The 25324-nt window shown below is 37.1% G+C and overlaps 3 protein-coding genes across 11 annotated transcripts; 1 reads left to right on the top strand and 2 right to left on the bottom strand.

Moving 5' to 3' along the window:
- Nucleotides 1-3310: 3310 nt before the first annotated feature.
- Nucleotides 3311-6975, top strand: LOC149381074 (Outer membrane OMP85 family protein). Of its 2 annotated transcripts, none has more exons than XM_089629827.1 (11): nucleotides 3311-3664; nucleotides 3820-3886; nucleotides 4020-4052; nucleotides 4147-4291; nucleotides 4393-4551; nucleotides 4646-4716; nucleotides 4807-4885; nucleotides 4993-5108; nucleotides 5282-5429; nucleotides 5679-5748; nucleotides 6254-6975. In XM_089629827.1, exons 1-11 carry the CDS (start codon nucleotides 3631-3633, stop codon nucleotides 6409-6411), a joined length of 1080 nt encoding a protein of 359 aa, XP_089485953.1. In that variant the 5' UTR covers nucleotides 3311-3630; the 3' UTR covers nucleotides 6412-6975. The 2 variants fall into 2 exon arrangements, with proteins under 2 accessions (XP_089485953.1, XP_089485952.1); XM_089629826.1 differs by having other exon boundaries at nucleotides 4014-4052.
- Nucleotides 6976-13013: 6038 nt separating this feature from the next.
- Nucleotides 13014-15613, bottom strand: LOC149381073 (Core-2/I-branching beta-1,6-N-acetylglucosaminyltransferase family protein). The gene is made up of 2 exons (XM_089600715.1): nucleotides 14114-15613; nucleotides 13014-13466 (listed from the first exon to the last, which is right to left on the bottom strand). Exon 1 carries the CDS (start codon nucleotides 15185-15187, stop codon nucleotides 14114-14116), a length of 1074 nt encoding a protein of 357 aa, XP_089456841.1. The 5' UTR covers nucleotides 15188-15613; the 3' UTR covers nucleotides 13014-13466.
- A 2194-nt stretch (nucleotides 15614-17807) lies between these two features.
- IQD5 (IQ-domain 5) lies at nucleotides 17808-23151 on the bottom strand. Of its 8 annotated transcripts, none has more exons than XM_089630593.1 (9): nucleotides 22906-23151; nucleotides 22718-22767; nucleotides 22281-22400; nucleotides 20740-20970; nucleotides 19956-20183; nucleotides 19462-19575; nucleotides 18635-19106; nucleotides 18429-18482; nucleotides 17808-18284 (listed from the first exon to the last, which is right to left on the bottom strand). In XM_089630593.1, the coding sequence occupies exons 3-9, from the start codon at nucleotides 22356-22358 to the stop codon at nucleotides 18232-18234; spliced, it is 1230 nt and encodes a 409-aa protein (XP_089486719.1). In that variant the 5' UTR covers nucleotides 22359-22400; nucleotides 22718-22767; nucleotides 22906-23151; the 3' UTR covers nucleotides 17808-18231. The 8 variants fall into 8 exon arrangements, with proteins under 8 accessions (XP_089486719.1, XP_089486722.1, XP_089486723.1 ...); XM_089630596.1 differs by having other exon boundaries at nucleotides 22718-22748; XM_089630597.1 differs by having other exon boundaries at nucleotides 22281-22391; nucleotides 22718-22748.
- Between the last annotated feature and the right edge of the window lie 2173 nt (nucleotides 23152-25324).

The raw sequence follows: 25324 nt of genomic DNA, 5'->3' as shown, positions 1-25324 counted from the left end.
GGTTGGTGTCAGCATCAGGTTGGCGACGCTATCAGGTTGGCGTCACCTCAAGTTAGTGCCACCATCAGGTTGACGGCATGGCAGGTTGGAGACACCATCAGGTTGGCGTCACCTCAAGTTGGTGCCACCATCAGATTGACGGCATGGAAGGTTAGCGCCATCAGGTTTGTTTTGTGCCCAAAATGAGTTGGCGTCAAGAGTCAAAGTTGACTCGAGGTTTGACCAAAAGATTTCTCTTGTGAACTTAAAATTTATGTATGGGCTTGCCTTGTCATTTTTGCTTTCGGGGTGTCATTTCTAGCTTGTGAAAATCTGACCCAACAATCATTTTATAGAGTAGAATGTAAAAATTATCAGTATATCCTTCTATTTATTATCTCCTTAATTTTTTCGTTGTTTGTTGATAAGAAAAAGCATATTAAGTGAGATGTCTTTAACAAGTCACCATACCTTATTAAATGAATTTATTCGTTAAGTATCATGCACAGTTTGTTTATTCACATTTTCGAGAATTAAGAGCACGGTGCTATGTATTGCTTTTACCAATCGCTTACACATATTCAATATATGTGAATCCCATAAGTCCAACAAGACTAAATCATAAAATCAATAACTAATAGGAACTAATAGGAATGACAATAGATGCAAGTGTGAACAAAGTTCACCTATTCATGTACTCTTACCTATTACAAAAAATTCTCGTTAACTTGTTTTTAAAGGAGTATACCCGCCGAGTAGCGGGTGTGATAATCATGTAATCGCTACATGTAAAATTGGTTCAAAAATTAAAAAAAAAGAATCATCCAATACGTAAAAATATTAATGTCATTACTAGACTCAACATCAGTAGTTTGTACTAACAATAGTCATTTAAATTCAAATGTATTTTCTTCAAATTGTGGATGCGTATTTTACTAGATCAGAATGTATTTTACTATATCAGAATATGTGTTTTACAATTTTTGTACTTGTCTCTTCTTTCATGAATAGTCAATCTCAATAGAATCATACAATTTCTATTTATTAAATGGATAATTTACAAGAATCCCCCCTGAACTATTACTCGATTAACGAATTGCACCCTCAACTCGGATTTTCAACAAAAATTACTCTGAACTCTTATATGTGTTCACTTTTGCCCCTTCCGTCAAAGTTTATCAGTTACCATCTATGAGTTTGCACAAATTATTATTATTATTATTATTATTATTATTAATAATAATAATAAATTAACCATTTATTTATAAAATTGAAAAAAAAAATTATTCAACTTCCTCTTCTTCTCTTCCCGTGTTCAACACAACCAAAACGAAGCCATGGACGATCCGATAGTCTTCTTCCCATGAACTCCAACTATTGGCTTCATGAAATCCACGGACTGTGATTTCTTCTTCTTCTTCATCGTCCGAAGCCCAGCCAAACGACATCCAAACGCGCTTCCTCAGAATCGCGTCGACCAAATCTGTTCGCCGCCATTGATAAGTTCTTTCCTGGTGGGAAACGCCTCTGGCTTCTCCGTACAGCTCATGAACTCGAGAATCTCCGCCTCCAAAGAGAAATTGGACTCTTCGCTGTCCCCATCTCTGCAACGACGAGCGAATCCGGACCAAGTCTTCTTGTTTCCGTTGGTACATTAATTAATGCCGTGAAACCCTAGCCGAGAAGATCGGGTCTTGTTCTTGTCCCTCGCGCCTGCTAAACCCGGTGGCACAAACCACCGCTCATCGCGAACAGAGCCTCCTTGGGGCTTCCCATGTCCCGGGCTCTGCAGAAGCCGTGGACGAGGCCTTGCGTGTCCCTAATCATCTGCACCGCCTCTCTCGTGTGAGCCTCGCGGCAGAGCGAGTGGAGGATCGAGTTGTGGGTGCCCATATCCGGCTCGACATCGGAGCCCATTGGGACTGGAAACGTCGCCGCGGCTCAGGAAGTCGTATGGTGCGCTTTGCCCAAAAGCTTCCTGGGCAAGCCCGAAAAAGCTCGGGAATTCGGACTCGCTGGCACAGCGACGACGAGGAATGGGAAATCTGGGATTTTGAGCTTGAGGGAGATTATTCAGATCCACTTTTTTTGTTTTTTTTATTATTTCTTAAATAAAATAGAGATTTGATTTAGATTTGAATTAATAATAATAAAAATAAATTGAAATAATAGAGGGTATTTTGATAATCTATAATTTAAGTCACATATGACATCCACGTCATAAAATTGTTAACAGAGTTAGTAAAAATTTGACGGAAGGGGCAAAAGTGAACACATATAGGAGTTCAGAGTAATTTTTGTTGAAAATCCGAGTTGAGGGTGCACTTCGTTAATCGAGTAATAGTTCAGGGGGGATTCTTGTAAATTATCCTTATTAAATCGCATCACTTCTAAGTTTTTAATACCCAAAAAACAATTCAATTTATAATTCGAACTTGATAATCAAAAGGCAAAATCTCAAGAACAAACTACAATAAGTAGTACCTATACATTCTAAATAGATCATAAATGTGGTTGAAACAAATTTTAGCGGATTAAGATAAACTTTTTTTTTTACAATTCTTTAACCCTAATTCTACTCTCACACTTTCTTTCAAAAAATTGATTTTAAATTTTCGGTACAGTCACTTCCCTTGAGGTATGAGACTCATATAATCTTAATAATAGTAGAGTTCTTAACCCCGTGATGTGTTTCTCTTTTTCTTTCTCAATGTATTTATCAGATTTCGCAAACTTTATTATCATAGGGAGCTTTTTGACTTCTTCACGATCGTCATCCAAAGCTCAGAGTCGGCATTATCCCCAATCCACGAGGTCGTCTTTGTCGTGCACACAAACATCGATCGTCTTTCTCTAATTGGGGTTTTAATTTTTTTTAATATTATTCTCTTATTTTCACGTTTCAATTAATTCATACATGAATTTGGTTTTTTACCACCGAATATTGATCAATGTGATTTTTTATCCAAACTTTATATATGAGATGATTTTTGTTTTCTTGTGGGGTAGTCTCGGTTGGCAAGAGCTTTTAGTGGTACGTGCTACATGAAACATGACTAGCAATAAACTATTAACATTGTATTATTGTTATTGTACTTTCAACTTCATTTTTAAAGAATTTTAAATTTTCTGTTGAACTTAATTTTTTAATAATCTAAGTATTTCTAGCTTATATTTTCGTGAGGAGTGGTATATATTTATGTATGGATTTTTATATATTGAAAGTCAATAGATTTTTTTGTTTGTTTAAATCCGAGATATCAAAATGATCCAATTAGCATATGAAATAGATAAATTTAAGATTTACTAAAAAAAAATGAAATTTGTCTTCCCCACTAATTTTAGCGTTAGAATGAATTTGAAATAAAAACTAATGGCTCAAAACATAAATGGAAAAGAATCAGGAAAGGATAACGGGCGTCGGAAGAAAGGAATTTCATTCCTCCGATAGATTTTTTTGGGACATACGACTCTCCCACTCTCCACGCAACCTACACAAACGCCATACTCAACAATCCCTCTTTTTTTTTTCTTCCACCCTTTTCTCCGCTCATCTTCTTCAACCTCACAGTCACTCACTCTTAAGCAATTCCGTTCAGTCTTAATATTTGATGACTCGCATACACACTCGGTGGTGGTTTCTGTAACAATATGGGAGCTCAACAGAGCATCCATGCCGGTAAAGGTCAGTTATTTTTTTCTTTTGTTACAGACTTTTCATTTCGCCATTTCGTTGTTTATGATGCTCAGAGATATCGTATAATAAACTCGCTATAAAGTTTTCATTTTCTTGGTCATTATTTGTTCTTGATTATGTTCACGGTAACGTGGTTGGAACAGCCAAGATTGATGTCAATGTTGATTTAACTCACAAGCTTTGCGCTTCTTTGATGGTTCCTCATCTCAGGTTTTTTTTTTTTTTTTTTTAATTTTATTTTCCTTCAATAATTATAATAATAATACATGCTGAAGAAGTGTTTCTTAATATTTTGGTGATGAATTTCATTGAGTGGTTTTTGTATGCTTAATTGTAGGAGCAGCAATGGCAGCCCTCTGTCTCTTGTAATAGGAAGGTTAGGAACACTTCTTATTCTACGTTGTCTTGTGGAATGCGAGTTTGGTTTCTGAATTCGGTTTCCTAAATTGACTGCAATTCGGTTTTTGCAGTCTTTGCATCAAACATCCAAACTTATTCGGTGGAAGTGAGAAGCTTGACGTGTCATTGGATAAAGGGTTATACGATTCTAACGTATTAGTAGCCTACAGAAGACCAAGACCCGAATGGCTGGCTCAGCAGTCTTTTGTAGTTCAGGTACGCTTTTGCGCGTTGGAATTTATTTAAACCTGCTTCTTCGTTTTGATTTTGACCGGGAATTATTATTTTTTATTTGTTGGGAATTTCACGCTCGCCAGCACTGCATGTCACCCGAGATTGGTGTCCACGGTGTCCCTGTAGAAAACTTCTCTCGTTCGGGTAGCGGCGGTGTGAACTTGTCTAGGCTATCTGTGGGGATAGACCTGAATGAGCCTGCAAGCTCTAAATGGAGTAGTACGACCAGCATAAAGTTTGAGGTTCTGTCTATTTTTAGCTCGTCTTGTCTCTCTGTCAATTTTATTTATTTGTTTATTTTCTCGTCACACTCATCCACATTCTGTCACGGTGCAGCATGTTAGGCCATTGAACGACGATGGGCATTCCATAAGCCGAGATGTCGACGGGTTTCCCGTGACTTGCAGGTACACACTGTTCTTTATATTTGCTTTTTTTTTTTAAACAATTTTAAGATGAATTTCTTCGAGACATTTGGAACACCTGTTGTTATGCAGTGGAAGGATTGATGATAGTATGGTTGTCCTAAAGCAAGAATCTCGTTTCGCAAAGGCAAATGATTCCAGTTTCGTTCATGTAAGGCCAGTACACGAATATGTTCACTAAACATATTATTAGCCAAATTGAAAGGATTTGGGTCGTCGGATTTTAAATTAGAAGAAAACCTATTGCTGTATATGCAGTGTAGTCTGCAAATAGAGCAAGGGATACCGGTTCTTTCCAAGTGGCTTATCTTCAACCGCTTCAAGTTTGCTGCGTCAAAAGGTGTCAAAGTTGGCCCAGCTTTTCTATTGACAAAGTGAGTTGAAATTCCCTTTACGTTACTCTAAGGGAGTAGAATTTTGTTTGTGCCCATGAATCACAAAAAAATGGTAAAAGTGTCTGGCACGATGGAACCTCTCCTATGTAATCAAATTATCTTACTTTCCTTTTTCTTCTTCTTCTTCTTCTTCTTCTTCTTCTCATAAACAGAATGATGGGTGGTTCCATTGTGGGGGATATGGCACCATATCAAGCTTTTGCAATCGGAGGCGTTGGCAGCGTCAGGGGATACGGTGAGGGTGCGGTTGGATCTGGGAGATCGTGTCTCGTTGCTAATACTGAATTGACACTTCCTTTGGTACGTACACTCGTAATTTTCCTTTTTTTTTCAATGACTAAAAGTCTCAACAACTTTTGAAGTTTCCTGGACAAAAAGTCGCTCTTCTTGCTAATTGACATATGCATCTCAAGAAACATACAACCATTATATTCACTATATTTATGGACTATGTCTAACCAAGAAGACCATAGTTGATCTTTATTTTTTGTTAATAATAAAATTGGTTGTTCTTTTTCTCTTGTTGACATATGCTTGTGTAATTCTTAGAGCAAGATGTTAGAAGGAGCTGTTTTCTTGGACTGTGGAACTGATTTGGGGTCTGCTCGTCACGTGCCTGGTGAGTTTCACTCTTGGTTCATCCATAAACCCTTTTATGCATACTGTCTATCTACCTTTATTTAATTGTCTGGAAAATGGAAACCTTCAACTGCCACTATATAGTTTCCACGTGTTATTCGGTTAGTAAAAGTTGTTTGGTGAAATCATAAACAAGTTTAAAAGGGTTGGGAAACTAGATATTCTCGAGCTTCCTTTAACTGTCATTCAACTTATGTAGGGTCAACAAAACAACTTGAATGTTGATAGTTATCAGAATAAAAAATTGCTCATTTGTAATTTCTGTATAACAGAAAGTTCTAACAAGGCCAACCAGTTACTGAAGAAAATTGATCATCACGATTAGATGGCCAATATTAATGGCAGTCCTATAACCGGATACAATTATCTTCAATTTTGTTTTTGAATGTGTCTTCTTGGATAGTTTCTTATGATAACTATTTTAATCGTCCCTCCTTCGCTTTCTTGTTAGACGGTCAATTTTTGTGCATGTGTTGGATTTTCAGGGAATCCAGCGATGAGACAGGGAAAACCAGGATCGGGATTCGGGTTCGGATATGGCCTTCGTTTTAAATCGCAGTTTGGTCATTTTCAAGCTGATTATGCAGTCAACGCGTTTCAACAGAGTACTCTATACTTTGGTCTAAGCAACCTTGCATCATAACATGTATCGTTTCCGAGGTGTCTCAACAGCTTGTCTAACTTCGATCTGCATGGCTGTTCTCATTGATACATAAGTTTGCAGAGTTTTGAATACGATGATGCCGTTCAACTATTATCTTCAATGCATCTGGAACCAATGTGCATACGCAAATTTTTTTAACTCAGTAGATTTTCAGTCCTTCTGAGAGACAATTATAGCCTTACTAAATTTGTTATTTTTTTCTTCTACCCACATATTCTGATCTGATGAGGTAGGAGTACTTGATGTAGAAAACATGTTCCTTACCATGGAAGGAAATGTTTACACCTGCATTTTCGTTTTACACTGTAAACATGTAAGTAATTATTGTAACCTTGAGAATCCGAATGTAATGAACACATATCCAGATTGCCGGATATCCATTAGGAAAATAGCTAACTCAAACGTTTGATATTGTTAAATAACCAATGTTTGGTAAATCTTAAGTAAATATCCACTTTCAAATATAAATCTTAGGTAAATAGCCACTTTCATATGCCAAACATTGACTATTTACATAAGATTTACGTCTGAAGTGACTGTTTACCTAAAATTTACCAAACGTTCACTATTTAGCAATGTCAACGTCTAAATTGGTTATATTCCTAATTTTTTGTGTATCATATCGGCGAACTAGTCATATACCTATTTTAATTCACCTACGTTTAATTTTTAGTCAAACCAATTAAAACATAGCTATCTAATGCATTAGATAATTCTATATTCATGGTACACACTAGTCACCTAATACATTAGCCACATATTACACCTAATACATTAGCCACCTATTACATATCAACCTCGATCCTGTAATGATCCCATCTGAAAGTGACACAAGAGTAGAGTTTGATACTTGAACGCCCCGATAGAGAAATTAGCAAGGTTAATAAACTAACTATCTAGGGTAGTTTTCAAAGTTACAACTTCATTTAAATATTTTATAATTGCTTCTCTTATTAGTGTAATTCAGTTGTATTAGAAAGTTACCCTACAGTTGAGGTTGCTGATTAAAGGCATCGACATAAAAAACAGCTAACTAAAAAAATTATAGAGGTTAATAAAATAAACTATCCATGCTAATAAAAAGTTATTACATTTCAAAGCTTTGAAATTGCTTCTCTCAACAATTTTATGAAGTCGCATCCGAAACTGATCCAAGAATTAAGGTTATGAAAAATCGCTACATCAAATTACCAAGTAAAATTCATTACCTATAAATTAACTGCAATACCATAATAAAATAATCATCAATTCAAGATCTGACTCTGGCCCAACACCATTGATTATTGGGGAAGAATGCCTATTCAACAAGTCACGCTCGAATCTCAAGATGAAAACTGTGTTAGAGGCGTGAAGCCTAATCGGCGCCGAGGTGATTACTGAAGACCTTACGACGATGATTGACGGATCGACCTTAATAAGACCGAGGGTCGTAGGGAGCAGAGCTCATTGGCCGAAAATTATATTATGAGGGTTATTAGTTGAGGGTATTTTGAGAATTTTAGGCCTGTCTGTTAGCCATAATATATTCCGTATAAATACTCTATGCGTCGATGTTCTTTGTAGAGCGCAAGAGAGTTGTAGTCACATTTTCTCCCGATTTGGGTTTTAGTGAGAATCTGCAGCGCCAAAGTTGACGTAGTTTTCGCATTGAAAGTGAATAATTTTAAATAGGGAAATTTCATAAAGTGGACCTAAATGTGTACAAAATATCATTATTAGACCACGTTTTTTAAAAATATCTAAAACTGAACCTTTGGCTCCAAAATAGACGAGAATACCCCTCTAACCTTATAAACCCTCTTTCTCTCACATATTATCACTCAAATCATCTCTCAAGCTCTCAAATCCTCTCTATTTTGGAGTTATCATGGGTAAGTTAACTAACTTTGTCATTTTGATTATATTTTTGTCTAATAATTTAGGTGTTTAAGGTAACTTAGGGTTTAGAAAAATTTTAGATCTAGGATTTTTCGGCTAAAATCTGGAAAAATTAAGTTAATTTGCGACCATTTGCGATGAAATTCAAGTTACTTTGCGATGAAATTAAAATTCAAGATTGAGACCATTTGCGACCAGTTGCAATCAAATGCGACCTGTTGCGACCAATTGCTACCAAATGCGACGAAATCCGACTAAATGCGACCAGTTGTGACCATTTGCGACCAAATGCGATAATTTGTGCCTGTTGCAACCATTTGTGACCTGTTGCGATCATGTTGACTTTTTGTTGTATAACTGATTTTGTTGACTTTTTGATGTTGTTTTTTAGTTTTCCTCCAAATTAATGGCACTTGGGAGAGAATGCGCATTTATGGGTGTTCAAGGATGCTAGAACTAAGTCATACGATGTTTCGAAAGATCTGACGTACACGAAATTAGTGGATAACGTGTACGAGATGATCAACGTTGACAGATTCTCGTATGACCTAAAACTTGAAGTCCCATATACAATGGGTGTGCTCCCAATAGCACCGCAAGTTTTGACGAACGATGCGAATGTTTCGTAATACTTGAAGCATAAACACCGAAAGAAATTTAAACATAAACACAATGTGTTAAACATAATTAAAAAAAAACTTGTCAAAAATTTGTGAGATGTTTATTAAACTTATCATAAAAATATAAGAACCTATACCGAAGTGTATCTCTCCCCGTGCAGTGGGCTCAATCCTCTTCTGAAAAAAATTATGTATAAGCACGCCCGAGTATTGTAACTCGACTTGATCCTTCGTAAAAAATTGCTCAAACGGAGTCCCGATAACTCTATCCAAAATCTCCAACTTGAAAAATCTCTCATACACTTTCTTCAATGATGTGGACCCAAGATACGAGACCCGAGCCGGGAAATCCACTTCATAAAGGTATTTCAAATGATCCTACAAAAGACAAAAAAAAAAAAAAAAGAGTCAAAAAATCATTTTCGGTCGCAAATGGTCGCAAAGCATCGCATTTGGTCGCAAACCGTCGCAATTGGTCGCAAATCGTCACAATTGCTCGCAAAATATAATTTTTTTTAAAAAAATTAAAAATATCGCAACCGGTCGCAATTTGGTATGCATTTCATCGCAACCGGTCGCAAATGCTTGAAGTTCATCGCAAATTCCGGGAAAATGTTAAAACCCTAACTTTTCAAAATCAATCCAAATGGCCCTAAATCTTTTAACTATCCTAAACACATTTTTAACTATTAAATACTAGATTTAACAAGAGAATCAAAGAAAAAACTTACCTTTTTCTTGGATTGAGACCCGCGAGCTCTTGTACCACCACCACCGCCGGAGTTCAAGCCTTGTCCACCGGTTTCCATCGAAAGAGGTCGCAATACGTCGTACTTGGTCGCAACCGGTCGTTTGGCGTCGCAATCGGTCGGAATAGTGGATGAGGGAATATTGGGTTTGGGAGAGGGAGAGAATATGAGCGACTGTTTTTAATTTTTTTTTTTTCTGAAATTTTTGTGTTTTTATTGTTTTAAGGGTATTTTTGTCCATTTTGGGGCCAAAGGTTTAGTTTTAGATATTTTTAAAAAACGTGGTCTAATAATGATATTTTGTACACATTTAGGTCCACTTTATGAAATTTCCCTTTAAATATGTGTATGTTAATTTTGTTCTTTGCGATTTTCGTTTTTTTTATTTTAAGTCGGATTTGTGTGTCAAATTCTAACAAGCTGGTCAATCATGTCTTCAACAATCATCTCCCTCATTTTAGATCGAGGAGGTACACATGTCGCGAACATATTGGTAATGACCAATTCAACGGTGATGTGCCTTTCGCAATACATGGAGTTCCGGGGTTCAAACCAAAGCCATAAATACAAGAGGCTTGTGAAAAATTGAAAATTTCATATCCACGCAAATCCTATGAACTCGATATTTTTCTATGTATTTAACTATGAGCTTTGTGTCGTGTCTTATTTAGGATCTCAAATTAATAATAAGATAACCCCATTCTTACGTTCCAATTTTGATTATGGTCGTTGTCTATCTTTTATGTATGCGATGAGCAAATCGGACTCATAACAAAAGTTTGAGGCCTAACATCATAAACTGATATCAAATTTTCATTTATGAAATCTTGAGACTCTTTGATTTGAATTCTCACTCAACAATATGTTATGATCTTAGTTGACTCTTACATTGTCAATTATGAGATTGGCATATATGAATCCCACATCACTAAAGTATGAACTTAGTGTATGGGTTTATAACCTCTTGGGTACCCTCGCATTGATAGCTAGTTTTTGTGGATGAGTTCTACCCAAAGGGTTGTATCAATTTGGTATCAGAGCTAGCCCCATCTTGATAGATTCCAACAGTAGGAGTGATGGGCCACAGAATGGTGGCTTGGACCCAAGAAGGGGTGCCATCCATGACCAACAAGGACGTTGGTTCTTCAAGCGTGGGGTATTGTTACTATCCTAGTTGATTCTTACATTGTCAAGTATGAGATTGACATATAAGAGTCTCACATCACTAAAGTATGGGCTTAGAGTGTGGGTTTATAACCTCTTGGGCACCCTCTCCTTAATAGATTCCAAAAGAGAAAGAGAAGAGAGTAGATTGTTTGTATTGCTAAAACGGAAAATACAAGATAACTTGGCCTTTGGAGAGGACTAGTGCTCTCCAAAGAGTATCGGCTAAAATGACTGTTTCATTATATAGCCCAGCCTAAAGAAACAAACCCCCAAACTGACCTACAACACTTAAAAGGGCTAAAACAATTAATAAAAGCTAAGGATAATCAAATGGTTTATTATCTTTAACCCAAGCTCTTATCACAATAACTTAGAACTTCATTACAACTGTAACTTTGATCTGACCTCAGAAAGTATTATATGTGCTACGAGCAGGGCCGGCCCTTGCCCTTGACGAGTTAGGCCCACGCCTAAAGTCCTAAAATTTTAAAAAATAATAAAGGCTAAAAAAGTCTCAATCTCATGGTATCAAAAGCCAAAAATTTGATCGGACATGTAAATATTGGCCTATCTCTTTATAAATGCAATTTCTTTTAAGAGGTCTAATTATAAAAGTTTGACTAAGACTCTCAATTGTGTTGGGCCGGCCCTACGAGCTAAAGTTTTGAGAACTTATGGTATAAGAAGAACGATACTACACATCATCAATGACAATGAAGAGTTGGAGCTCAGTCAATTGTAGATGATAAGTTGCCTCTGCTTTGCGACAAGGCGTGTCATTGACATCGAAGAAGGCACACGACTAAAATAAGTTGAGCTTTGTATTTGAAGGCTGAATTCATCGATATAACATCCACCAACCTCAATCTGCTTCAATGGTGGTAGACCCACTAAATGTCGCCAGATTTTGTCTATATTCACCCCTAGGCTTACTCATGTTTCCCACCTCAAGTGTTTCAGTTGAGCTACATTACTGTCTATTGGCTTAAGAATGGCGACCAACGTATACTACTACTAAGGGCTCTTAGGATCCTCAAATGCCTTCCGAGCTTCTCTAAGAGCACAACTATGTCAAAGCGTTCAACAAATGAACCAATTGTATTTTGTCTTAAATTAATAATAATAAAAAAAAAATTATATTCTAACATTTATAGTCATATCAATGCAATTTCAACAGTTGTGAGTGCACCTTTCAAAAAAAAAAAAAAAAACCGATGTGAGCGACAAAAGACAATTTTATTCAGATCCGAGTCGATTCAAAAGCATTTCAAGCAAGATTTGAAGCTTCGACACGCCATTGTGCACCGTGGTAATCAAATGAGCGTGTCACGCCGTTGCCCAAAAAATGGGACAGAAGCACAGTGCGCTCATAGCACACTGCCTTTAAAAAACTGCAAATAGTTCGACCAACGGTGCGCTCTGATATATCCGATAACACGTCTAACCACCGTCTGATAATTCAGCCACAAGCATCTCGCTCATAGTTTACCCGTTAAACCACAAGTAGCATCTTCAACTCGAGGGTATTCAATAGCAATATCTTTGCACTATATCTAGCCAAATTTTATGTAACGTTACAAAATAATAATAACTTCTAACAATATAAATGTTCATTGAGCTAAAACCTGGAGCATATCCTTATTATCGAGGCGACAGGGAATAAACACTATTAGTGAATTTCATCGCAGTACTTAGAGCTGTCATATTGAACATTATACCAAAACAGTGCATGTATATTATGCCACACTCAGCTCCCATGATTGTGTGTGGCCTATCTAAATGTGACATCGGAAGGCTCAATAAATCATTACAAGTACTCGCAGTAATCAATAATGCACAAATAAACAAAAACAACATACTGAAAAGAAAAAAAAAAAAGAAAAGAAAAGTCTAGAACAACTCAATCGCACAGGTATCGACAATGCTTTTTCTTTTTTCTATCTAATTTTCTGTTGTTCTTTTTCTAGGAGAAACGTGACATGCAAACTTACAAAAGTGGGGCCCAGAGAGAGACATCGGTAGTTAGCCCACTGCCGCTGATTCACCCAATACATTGTCGGTCACCAGCTCATACACAAACACCTCACTTGTTTGTATTATTATCTTACTCTCACCTCTCTCTCAGTCAAAATAAAATATAAAAAAATCATAATAAAGTAACGAGGAATTTTCCAACTTGAAGGACATGTGTAACCATTCATATGACGTGATATTTGATCTGTATGTACAAAAACACCCTTCAAAAGAAAAAGAAAAAAAAGAAGAAAAAAATTCCTAATCGTGCAAATGTTCTTTGCACCATTTGGATGTCTACTCTAAGGACAAAAAAAAAACTTGAACAAAAAAAAAAAATTAAAAAATACCTTGCTTGCTCTCTTCTTCTGGCTTGTGTTTTTTTCTTCTCTCTCTTAGCTGTGTTCTCTCTCTCGTTCTTGGATTCTAGACATCATCTTTTGTTTGTCCAAAAGCCTAACTTGGGAGTGTCTTTATTCGTTTCTGGATTTTGCTGGTTGTTGTGGGCAAATCTTATACGCCTCTTCAAAACCATAAATCACCACCGAGCATGGAAATGCTGTTCCAGCTCTAACACAAATATCTACACTGGACTATCTTTTATCACCTGAATGGTCCAGTAAAATCAATATCACTTCTCTGTGGAGGTTATAGAATGTAAAACAAACAAAAAAATACACACACACGAATATACATTGCTATAACAGCAGACAGAACTTAAAGATCAGGAATGCAGATCCAACAACATGAAACCGAATTACTGAAGTATCAAGTAACAATGACAATCCGGTAGTCACTTTTGGTCACAATTCAGTAATCTACATAGTGCTACCAATATCAGTGAAACAACGTGCTACGACTCCAAATGGAAGAAGAAAAATAACCAGATTCACATTTTTTGCCTGCTTAATCTATAACTAAAAGAGCACTCATCAACTGTCTTGTTTGAAATGGAGAAGAATCAAACTACTTAAATCCCTTTCCCAAATTCCAAAAACCAAACCAGACAACCCAGTTAATGAGAAAAGAACTGGGGGGTTCTTCTCACTCGATCTCAAACTCAGTTCATTTAAAGATGCAGGCTTTTGCAAACTCTCACTCAACCCCAAGCGGTAGGGCTTTGCGATTCAGCAGCGGACTCTCTCTCCCAACAAACTCTATACACAAAACTCAATAGTCTTTGTGATACTACCCCACCCAACCCGTTGGGGCTAACTATTAAGAATGTGAAAAGAAGGGGGAAAGGCGGCGTACCTAGCGGAGAATGAGGGAGTCGGCGATGCCCATGAGGGGCTGGAGGCAGTCGGGGGAGAACTTCCTGGCGAAGAGGTAGGAATCGGAGTGGTTGGAGAGGCGGAGGCGGCGAATGAGGTCGGCGGAGACCTCGGCGGGGCCGTAAGTGTAAGGGTGGCCCTTGGTGGTGCCGGTCCAGTTGACCCTGGTCAGAGAGTAGTGGGTGCAGCCCTCGGGGTCGGACATGGAGAGCAAGGTGGGAAAGTAATGCTCTTCGGGGTAGCACTCGTCCTCGCGGAAGCACGGCGGCCGGAACTTCCTCCAGATGGTCCGGTCCCGCACGACGACGAGGGCGTGGGCGCGCCCCAGCACGAAGAACTGGGAGCCCACGCGGAAGCGGTCGAAGGGCACCTCGGGGAGCATGGCGAGGCGGCCGCGGGCGGCGTAGCGCTTGCGGAGGCTCTTGGACTTGGAGAGGATCTCGATGAAGCTGCGGCGGCGGCGGGGGAGGAGGGGATCGCGGCTGGGGGGGCGGTGGTCGAAGGAGGGGGAGAGGAGGAGGGAGCGGTAGACGTAGGGGAAGGGGCGGAGAGGGACGCAGTGCTGGGAGAGGAGGGCGAAGAAGGCGTTGGCCGGGTCGTCGATCAGAGCCGACGCTAGGAGGCGGCGCGTGGCGGAGATCAGGGTGGCGGAGGCGCGGAAGGTGCGGCGGGCGGGGATGAAGCGGGAGGGGTCGAAGAAGGGGGAGCCGGCGGGGGAGGAGACGTTGGAGGCGGGGTCGGCGTGGACGTACACGTTGAAGAGGCTTTGGTCCGGCGCGGCGGAGAAGAACCGGTCCCACAGGGGGGAGAAGTGGAGGTCGGAGTTGGTGAGGAAGAGGAAGGCGATCTTGGGCTTGGGGTTGGGGGAGGTGGAGAGGCGGGACACGGCGGAGGAGGAGGCTCGCTCGAAGAGGGCGAGGTCGGCGAGGTCGTCGGCGGCGGAGACCACGGCGGCGGCGGGGGGGAGGGGGGGCTGGCGGGGGAGGAGGAGGAGGACGACGGGGAGGGTGAGGAGGAGGGAGAACGAGAGCACGAACGCCGGGCTGGAGAACATCTCCCTCCGCCACCACCAGCTCGCGGAGGCGGAGACGCCGGAGGACGACGACGAGAGCCGCGGGTGTCGGGGCGAGGGCTCTGGAATGGTGCCGATTTGGGGGTGGAGATCCGAATCGGATCAGAAAGAGGGTTTCTTCAGATTTGATTTCTTTGGGTTTGGAGGTGAAATGTGAAAATGGATTCCTATTGAAGACGAGAGAGAGGTGATTGATTGATCACGACGTCTCTCTCTCTATTTGCCGTTAAATAATAAACGTCACGCCGTAATGTCTTTCTGGTTTTCCTTCTATTTATTTACATCCTCCGTGTGTGTGTGTGCTTTTAGACTGCATTTTCCATTTTATCAACTGCAGTGAAAAATTTTCAGTATTTTGTCGCCTACAACTACAAGGGTAGCGATGTATTTTTCATTTCCTCTACATTTTTCGAATTTTATTGGAAAACAGAAAAGAAAAAAATAACTTGCTAAAGTTACGGAGTTTAAAATTCAAATACGCGTTTGATTATAGTTACAACAATCCTTGATGTATAAACAATTAAAAATAATTTGTCTCCTAAATATTTTCTAGAGATAATATGATAACTACTTTAATTTTTTTTATTAGCTATATATATATAATTCAATTGTGTTTCGTAGACCTTTTCAATTATTATTATTATGCTATTATTATCATCGTTCATCATTATCATCTTCTTTGCTTTGACGTATAACTTTATATATATATATATATTAACTAAGTAAAATGATTATGATATGTAAAACTGGGTTTATGATACGGAAGAGGGATGGAAATCCCTTTCTTCCGGCTTTGAAATTCGAGCGGAAAGATTCCTTTCATAGGAAAGCGTGAGTGAAAGGATTTCTTTCTGCTCGATGAGTGGATATTGACGGAAACCAGCGGAAATAAATTTTTTTTTTTTTTCTGCATGTACAATTAAGTTTTTTTTATTATTTAAAAATTAGGAGCCATTGGATTTGTAGCATTGCAAATCCAACGGCTCTAAATTGTGCCAAAAATAAATGTTTTATGATCGGAAGGAAATTTATTTTCATATACCTGGAATGGAAATTCCATTTCCAAATTCAGTGGAATTTCGGTCTAACACTAGAAAAAATAATTATTTTTAGTCAACCCCAGAATTCCGTACCTCATAAAAATAGAAATGCACTTCCTTCACAAACCCATGTTTTAATGATATGCTATAACTATTTAGTCATTGGAATTTTACAAATAATTAAAATGATTTTGTATTTTTCAGGTGATTAAATAAATTAGCAGTTCAATTTTTAACTATATATTATGATCTGCAATGGACTTCAAATTAGCGATCACCCAAAATCTCTATAGGAGTATTGGCTTGAAGAGGTCTTTGGGCCTTACCGATTTATTAGTGTAGTCATTCGGTAGCTTCTTGTTCGAGTTTTGAAGAAAGCAAAAAACGTGAATAGTTTGCAGATTATGAGTACAAATTTGATCGAAACACTAAGAGCGCGTCGATGCCATGAAAGTAGGAATGTAAGACATAGAGACTCTGAGAGCCGGTCTAAATCGTGACAGTGTGCTTGTCAAATCGAGACCCAATAAATGGGTCGAGACCGTGAAAGTGGGCGTGTAAGATTGATATGGTTCAACATGTCAACAAGGTTTTAAAGGAAAATTGATTGAAACTAAGCTTCTTTTAGGTGGTTATTTTTGGATTTTTGTATTGTGTATATTATAAAATATTTCATACGAATCTGGTTCATCATTGGAGAGAGGGAGAGGGCCGCGAAGATTGCAAGCGGCTCGACGTCGAAAAAATAAAGGTTAAATTATTCCAACTTTAATGAAGTCGGTGTCTTCCTCCCACCGATCCTCGGAAAAACACAACAAGATGGTAATCGTTTCTTCGATGACGTCGTCTAAGTCAAAGGAAGCTCCAGTTAATTATCCGACTGCGGAGGTTGAAGCTTAATCCTCAAGAGTCATGTGAAGAGACTTAATGTTGTTCTAATGAGGGTCAAGAAGGTTGGTTCCCATGAAGGGATTGTGGATGATGTTTCCTATGTTGATCCTTGATATTGATACCCCAAGGATCAAAGTGGTTATAGCTAGTGGTTTTCGATATCCGAAGCAACGAGACTTGATGACCAAGCTTGCTACATGTACCTCTCTCGACCTTTTAATAGCCAAATGTGTTGTTATTAAAGAGGGACTCACATTTGGAAAGGAAAGTGCATGGCTTTTAATTGGATTCAGATTCAGAAAAGTGCAAAGCTTTCATTTCACTTGAATTCGATCTCATCTTCTCGCAGAGAATGATACCAAGCTCCCGGCCTCGGTTGAATTGGTGATCTCCGGTATCCAAAAGCTATTGTTCAAACTTGGCAATGATTCGTGCTATCATATTTCTGAGGTATATTATTGTAGATAAATAAATAAAATTTGTACCTCGCTAATATTCTTTTTTGTTTTTTTGTTTTTTTTCGTTTATCTAGCTTTCTATTGAATGAACCGTAAAAATAAATAAAGCTGACAAATTACTCGTAATGAACTGAGGTCAATATACATAATAAGATATCCAACTAAAATGATGGCAAGCTATTTGTAGTACATCCAACTAGTACATAAATGTAGAGAAGTAAAAAAAAAAACTTGCTCATAAATTCTTCTCATTTACTTATTTATAACAGGCGTTTTCACAACCACAGATCTCACTCATGTCCTGGTTTTGGACAGCCGTCACCGTGAAACATATACGCTTGGAAAAAAGAAAAATTACAAGGAAGAGAAACAGTAACAATAATACAGACACCAAACTGCTCTCCAATTTGTACATCTTTCAACGAGAAGTAATATATAAAATAAAAAAAATAAAAATAAAAAATAAAAAAATAAAAACTGCATGATCTCATCCGACACACTAAGTAACTTCAAATAAATACACACTAAGATCTGGCTATTCTTATTCCCACAGACAAGCCTAATTTTCTGACCACAGCAGAAGCTCAACCAGCTCGTCGATTTGTACAGAAACAAAAGCAATTCGGTCGATTCCATCCTAACAGATTTCCCCAGAAGGTACAATCTCCTCTAGACAAGAAAGCACCACGGCTAAGAATATCGCACGGTGATCATATATCAGTTCACCATTTTAATTCGAATCCTCCATTGCTCGACCGCTACGGCCGGGACAGATATAGTGTGATTCGATACCTCTCTACAATTCTGCTTAGATCTTCTGAGAAGTGGGCATACCTTTAATGGCAGTTCTACCGAGTTGTCTGGCTGCTTGACCGCCAGAGCCTCCTCCTGATTGAACCAAAACAAAATCCATAGGAAAAAAAAAATTCAGTGCATACTTTCGATGGAAAACTGTCGGAGATTTAACATTGTATTCATGGAAACTTGGCTTTGGACAGCCAGTTCAGTACGAGAGAAAGAGATGAGAGACACGAACTCACCGCTATTAGGCAGAGACATGCGTTTCTTCATCTGCTTACCACTCTGACCGGCTCTCTCTTTCGGATTGCTTTGAGATCGCAAATTACCAGTGGGTTTTGTGCTTCCCTCCTCCACGCGCGGTTTCGACTTTGACTTGGACAGCTGTGGGTTAGATGATGGTTGAGCCACGGAAGCTGACTTCCCGGGGGAAGCACTGCTTCCATCGGAATTGGACGGGCCGGTCTTATGACTCGAAAGGCTCGAGTGAATGTTGGATGTGATTGGTTTCTTGGCGACGGGCTTGGTCGACCCGTTTTTACCCTCGGTTGACCCGTTATCGCGTACCATAACTCCATCCTTGAGATTGATGTCTAAGAAGCGATTCTCCCACGGTCTCACGGCCATCCATCTTTCCAACCAGTTCCATCCCCAGCTGCTTTTGTCTGGCTCGAATCCTGAAGGAGCCACCTGTTGCCTCGACCCTGCTTGCCACTGAGCAACGATCTCGTTAGAAATCAACTGTGGTATGAACATCTAACCACTATCCAATTGCACGGGTCACAAAATGTTCTTTTTATTTAATATTGAAAGTGTTGTGGATTATTACTGGTATCAGAATCGAGTAATCATTTCAGTTTGTGTTACCCAGGCGGGTTTTCAGGAATCATATGACCACCACTGGCACAACAATGATGAATCTATTACGACATTGTCGATTTATTTTTCTTTTTCCAATTTTTCAACCCTGAATTTTTTTTAATCTATAAAATATTTTCAACAAGAATATTGAGCAGCGAGATAAGACCCTCTGTTTATAAATCAGTAACTGCAGATATTAATTGCTCACCTGATGCGCCAAAGCATAAGCCATGGCTCTCTCACGCTTAGCCGCGGCCTCTTGTCGCTTTAACAGCTTTGTTTGAATTTGTTCAACCGATCCTACACTGTCACACCAACCTTCCTGCGACATAGCCAGAAATGTCATTGCACTATCAACATATTCCTTATAGATTTTTACTACAGGTTTCGCTTCTTTGTAATGAATGTCTAATAATGTTAAAATCACAAATTTTAAAATTGTTAGAGACTCCTCGGAAACTAACCATTCAATTTATATAGTCTCAAGGATTCATATGACCCTAACCACAATCAAATATATGCTGAGAGGGCTTGGAACCTCTATCGAACATGTCCTTCCTTTGATACATTTCATTTAACTTTACATTAACACAGTCATATTTCCCCGAATAACTACCAAGCAATTTTCTTTTCTAAGTATGCAACAATAGCATGATTTTTCTTATTTCCTTTCCAGTCAAATATCAAGAGCAGTTGACTTACTTCTATCTCTCGTACATGTGCCTCATTTACGAGCTGCTGCTGAATTTTATGCTGTTCGGTTTGACTTTCAAGTGCTATGCGAACACGCCTTGCTCGCACTCGAGCCTGAACTCTCACTAATGCTTGCATACATCGAAGAGTAATTGCAGCTTGTTTTCGCACTGCATGACCTCTAACAAGGGCCTGAAGTCTGACCAGCCCTTTCAAAGCTCTCAGAGCTCTTCTAGCCTTGATAAGTTTCAATAAATGACAATATTTTGATCAGAACCAATTGAAAAGATGCTTCTAAAAATTCCAATGGGTAACAGCATGTTAGAAATTCAATAACACACAAAAGAACAATGCAACTTTTTTCCTATAAATATTTGCTTCATTTAGCTATTTAGTTTGTTTTATTCTTTAATCGGTTGTAAACATGCATTGTCATTTCATGTGTACAAATCGTGTGAAAAAACATTTACAAGAAACTTGTGATTAAAGGATTTCTACCTCTCAAAACCTATTTTCATTCAAAGCCTTCTGGTGTGTGGTACTTTACATGGCTGCTCAACAAGTCAACTTACAGATATCCTTAACAAAATCACTAGAATATCTAAAATAGGGACTTGGCATCTGACTCTTTATGGTTTTTTCTTTCATTTCATCCATAATTGTTGGTGGTTTCGGCTGAAAGATATAGAATATAGAGTTTCTGAAGGGGCACCGGGAAGACCAAAAGGATAACGAAAAGAAATCTGAAAGAGTCATGAACTGAATAAAGAAATCACACGGAAGAAGACTATACCAGAAAACCACGGAAGGCTGTCTGAATGCATATTGCCGCCAATTCTTCTTGGGAATTTTGGCGACTCGGTGCCTGAAGCGAAGTCGAAGGCGAATCAGCTGAACATGGTTTTATTACGGGGCTGCTTTCTTTAGCTGTTGTAGCGTCATTGGTGTCAAAATCATATTGAAGCTTGTTATAATCGAACTCCACAGAGTTCTTTCTCCGGTGTCGAGACTTGCTTGAAGCCCTCTAGCATGACATGAAACAGGAACTTAAATGAGAAGAATCACATGGTAAGTGTTGTATGCAATAGCATTTATGCGCCAAATGTAGAAAGGCTAGATATCTAATAGCACCAAAAATTAAAGCTTTTATTTGGATTGATTGCACCAAATCGATCTACAATTTGAGGGGATGGTTAATCTCTCTTGCCAAAATACTCTGCTACTCAATAACTAATTAACTTCGACAGCTCTCTCATAAATTATGACTTATTTATAGTTACATATAGTAAAGATGTTCAATTGCACATTAAATAATATATCAAACTACTTTTCCTTATTTATGAGAAGCTATTATCTCGTGACGCCTTATTGCCTTTGCAGAAGCCTCATCAAATCTCTTGAAAAATTGCCATTTGAATTAAAAATTAAACACTTACTTTCTTTATTATTGGTAAGAAATCACTTATAAGATCTCAGCTGAAAATATATAGAAATAATTAGCCGAAAAGAATATCTATGAAACTGCTAACAAGAAAATCATGGAATGAATGCTACCAAAAAAAAAAAACACCACTCAAGCGGTATGTTATCCCCAACTTCCTGAGATATCTTATTTTAATCACAATCACTTCTCAAAGAAGATTCCCTCCGCACCCATTTCACCCATTTACCAACACGAAAAATATACAAAGATGTAGGGATTCTTGGTATAAATTACTAGTTTACAATCACCATGTGTATTAAAAAAAAAAGCTAAATTACGGATGCAGATTAAACTCTATGTTCATATAATTTGGAAGGAAACACTTACATCAGCTTATGGAAAACACGTCTCTAAACCATGAGAGTAATTAAGTGCAATTTTCAGATGAAATAACAGTTATGTAGTAAATACTGACAGCATAGGCGCATAACCAAATGAAGACATGAAACAGAAATCGGGTAAAATTCATATATTACTAAATAACTATGAGAAAATGAAACATATGAAAGCAATGTCAATGAACAGAAAGCAAAAGACAATTAGAACTAGAAAATAAAACTCTATGTTCATATAATTTGGAAGGAAACACTTACATCAGCTTATGGAAAACACGTCTCTAAACCATGAGAGTAATTAAGTGCAATTTTCAGATGAAATAACAGTTATGTAGTAAATACTGACAGCATAGGCGCATAACCAAATGAAGACATGAAACAGAAATCGGGTAAAATTCATATATTACTAAATAACTATGAGAAAATGAAACATATGAAAGCAATGTCAATGAACAGAAAGCAAAAGACAATTAGAACTAGAAAATAAAAAACTGGAATTCATAATTAGTTTCACACATTTTCATTTTTCTCAGCGGACTTTTCTGATTTCTTCAAACCAACCAAAGCCTTAATCCATTTCCCTGAAACACCCATACTGGCAAGCAGTTACTTTAATCCAATTCCGACCTGCCAAAGCTAGAAATTTCAGGGGTTAGATAACAATATTGTTAACATAATCTCATAGAACAAAATTTCCATACAGAGAGCACACACAATTTATATTAAATTCACTCCAGCGAAGTGCATGAAAAATTGAAGTTTTGTACAACAAATTCTCCATCCAGTCAATGTCTAACCAAAAAAGAAAATCCATCTCAAATCCATATCTTGAAAGAAGCCCAGAGTGCATTAAACCAAAACCGATAAATTAAAATCTGTTCATTCATCAAGTTGAACAAACGAAATGCTGTATTCAAATTAGGAAGTTCAATAAATAAATAAATAAATAAAACCTTAAAGCTAGTCCAAGTATCGCCGACTCAGCTGCCACACCTCGAGCAGACTAAGACGATTAGTTGAAGAAATGCAAATGAGCACAAAAAAAGAATGGAAAATCCAGGGATAATATTCGCGCAGATCCAACGATCAGCGAAACTTCAGAATGAGCTCAGTTGAAGAGGTGATTCAGTGAAGTTTGTACCGTTTGTTTGGGGTCGCTGATCGATCTACCAGTCGGTCAAGCCAGAAGTCAACCTCTCACGAGTTGGAACTTGGAAGTATTAAAGGATCGGAATTGGATTCCGTTCGATTCAACAGTGTGGGAATGCATTATCTGTGTGTGTCTGTGTATAAGCGACTGTGTGATTGCGCATATTTATGAGCTCAGATAATTTTAGACCATAAGACAGAGAGAGAGACTGGACCGGTGTCGGCTAACGTGCGCCTAGAGTGGGGTAGCACCAGTTGGAGAATTTTTTCAACCACCCTAAAAATACAAAATTAAATTAATACTTTAGATTTTTTTTTGTATTCTTGTTTGAATAAACTTTCAAAAATAAAATCACATCTTTGTGTGTACTGTGTACTGGCTGTGTGTAACAACTAACAACAATCTTCGTACGCAATTTTATATTTCTATATAATATATATATATATATATATATATATATATATATATTTCAGCTGTAGCACTGGCTGTAGAATTCTTACAACCACTCTTAAAAACAAATTTAAGTATTCTTTTGGACTTTTAAAATCATATACCACATCTCTGTGTTTGACTACAATCTTTGTATATGTTATAAGTTATAACCAATAATGTTCTCTTTTCGGCGAGTAAAAACAAAGATAACACGATTATCAAAGTAAAACAATACTAATAATCTTTTTCTAATTATTGTGTAAGATTCTATAATTAACAATTATGGTTTATATGTTTTAAAAAAAAGTTTATACTTTCCTTATAAAAAAATAGCACTTTGCAGTTTGCACACCTACGCTAATGTGTCAATTTTGTAACTTTCTCTTCATGTTAATTTTGCAAAATAGGTTTATTATTTAGTTGCAAAAAGCGTTTTGAATGAGATAACAAAGGATACAACCAAGTGTTGAATTCTAGAGTTTTCGCTTTTTTGTTTTTGTTTTGGGGAGATTACGCCTCTTATGTAGAACGCGTGTGATCTTCGGATTTAGTAATAATTAGGGGGTATTGTTTTCTCTTGGTCATACCCAATGTTCAAAATATCGGGATATATCGGTGATATATCACCGATATATCGTTTTTTGAAGAGTCTCGGTAAAATATCCGTTGTAATCGTTATCGTTTTATAAATATCGTTAAAATATTGATGATATATCGACAAAATATCGTTTTCTTTTTTGTAGTTAACAAATACAAAATATCGTCCAAATTTAAAAATATCGTTTTATTTGTTTGTTTTTTATTTTTATTTTTTTCTTTATTTTTTATTTATTATTTCTTATTATTTATATATTTTACTTATTAATTTTACTTAGTATAATGATATTATCAATATTTCTTTATTTATATTTTATAATACATATAAATATATGTATGACAAATAATGTATTATATATATAATATCAATACTAAATTACCGATAGACTAAATAATTAAATATATAATACTATTCTTTTTTATTATTTAAAGAATATTTGTAATGTGGTAGAAAAAATATTACAATTTCTTTGAAAAAAAATTATTTTATTATATTTTTTAATATTGAGAAAGTCATGTAAATATTAATAATGTATATCTATAAGAAAAAGGTTATAGGTATATTTTAAATTTGATTGTTTTATTAGAAACTTAAAAATATAAATAGTGGTACATATTTTATTATATTTTGTTATAAGATTTTTGTCGATATATCCGTCGATAATTGATATATCAACGATATAATCAGTAGTCGGTATTAAAATTGTTATAGAATATTCGTCGATATATCCGTCGATACTCGATATATCCGTAAAATCAGAACCTCGGTATGGGTATCGGTATCGATATTTTGAACATTGATCATACCTATTTGGGGCGGAGAGATTTTAACAATGAAAAAAGATTCAAATGCCAATAAAAAAAATTAAAAAAAAATTATTAATCTTTTCAGTTTAGGTGGTTACCGGAACTTTTGTTTCGCTGTAGATTTTTCGTTGAATTTTAAAATTTGATGTTATTTTCTATAGAAAATTGGCAGTACTGGCACATGTTTTTCATTAGTTGTATCAAATTTAAATAAGAAAAAGAGACTTTTCAAATACAAACACATGTCTCTCAAAAAAAAAAAAAAATACAAACACATGTGGGTTTCTATAATTTATAAAAAAAAAAAAAAAAAAAAATCTAATTATGGATTGTGGAGACCCATTATTTATACATTCTAGATTTTCATCCACTTTAGATGTGCGAAAGAAAGCAGTTTTGCTTGTAAATACCCTCACATTGACCACCTTTATTGTTTGGGACTTTGTTTCACAATTTCGCATTTCATGAAATAATCTTGGAACCTCAATTTCCCAATTATTACCTATGCTTTGAAAATTTATAGAAGATTTTATGTCCAGGCAACTAATAAGAATTCAAATTTACCAATGTGTTT

The sequence above is a fragment of the Urtica dioica genome, chromosome 11 (assembly GCF_054948205.1).
Source record: "Urtica dioica subsp. dioica isolate 48M chromosome 11, U.dioica_male_clone48M_v1_H2, whole genome shotgun sequence".
NCBI classification, from domain to species: Eukaryota; Viridiplantae; Streptophyta; class Magnoliopsida; order Rosales; family Urticaceae; genus Urtica; species Urtica dioica.
This window is presented reverse-complemented; position numbering and strand designations above follow the sequence as displayed.

Excerpts from the sequence above, each read along its gene's own strand:
- LOC149381074 (XM_089629826.1), top strand. The coding sequence starts at position 3,631 with ATGGGAGCTCAACAGAGCATCCATGCCGGTAAAG. Across the intron at positions 4,053-4,146 it reads CTGTCTCTTGTAATAGGAAG|TCTTTGCATCAAACATCCAA; the intron begins GTTAGGAACACT and ends CGGTTTTTGCAG. Across the intron at positions 4,886-4,992 it reads ATGATTCCAGTTTCGTTCAT|TGTAGTCTGCAAATAGAGCA; the intron begins GTAAGGCCAGTA and ends CTGTATATGCAG.
- LOC149381073 (XM_089600715.1), bottom strand. The coding sequence starts at position 15,187 with ATGTTCTCCAGCCCGGCGTTCGTGCTCTCGTTCTCCCTCCTCCTCACC.
- IQD5 (XM_089630590.1), bottom strand. The coding sequence starts at position 22,358 with ATGGGTGTTTCAGGGAAATGGATTAAGGCTTTGGTTGGTTTGAAGAAA. Across the intron at positions 20,971-22,280 it reads CCGCTGAGAAAAATGAAAAT|AGGGCTTCAAGCAAGTCTCG; the intron begins GTGTGAAACTAA and ends ATGTCATGCTAG. Across the intron at positions 19,576-19,955 it reads CACATGTACGAGAGATAGAA|GAAGGTTGGTGTGACAGTGT; the intron begins GTAAGTCAACTG and ends GCTATGTCGCAG.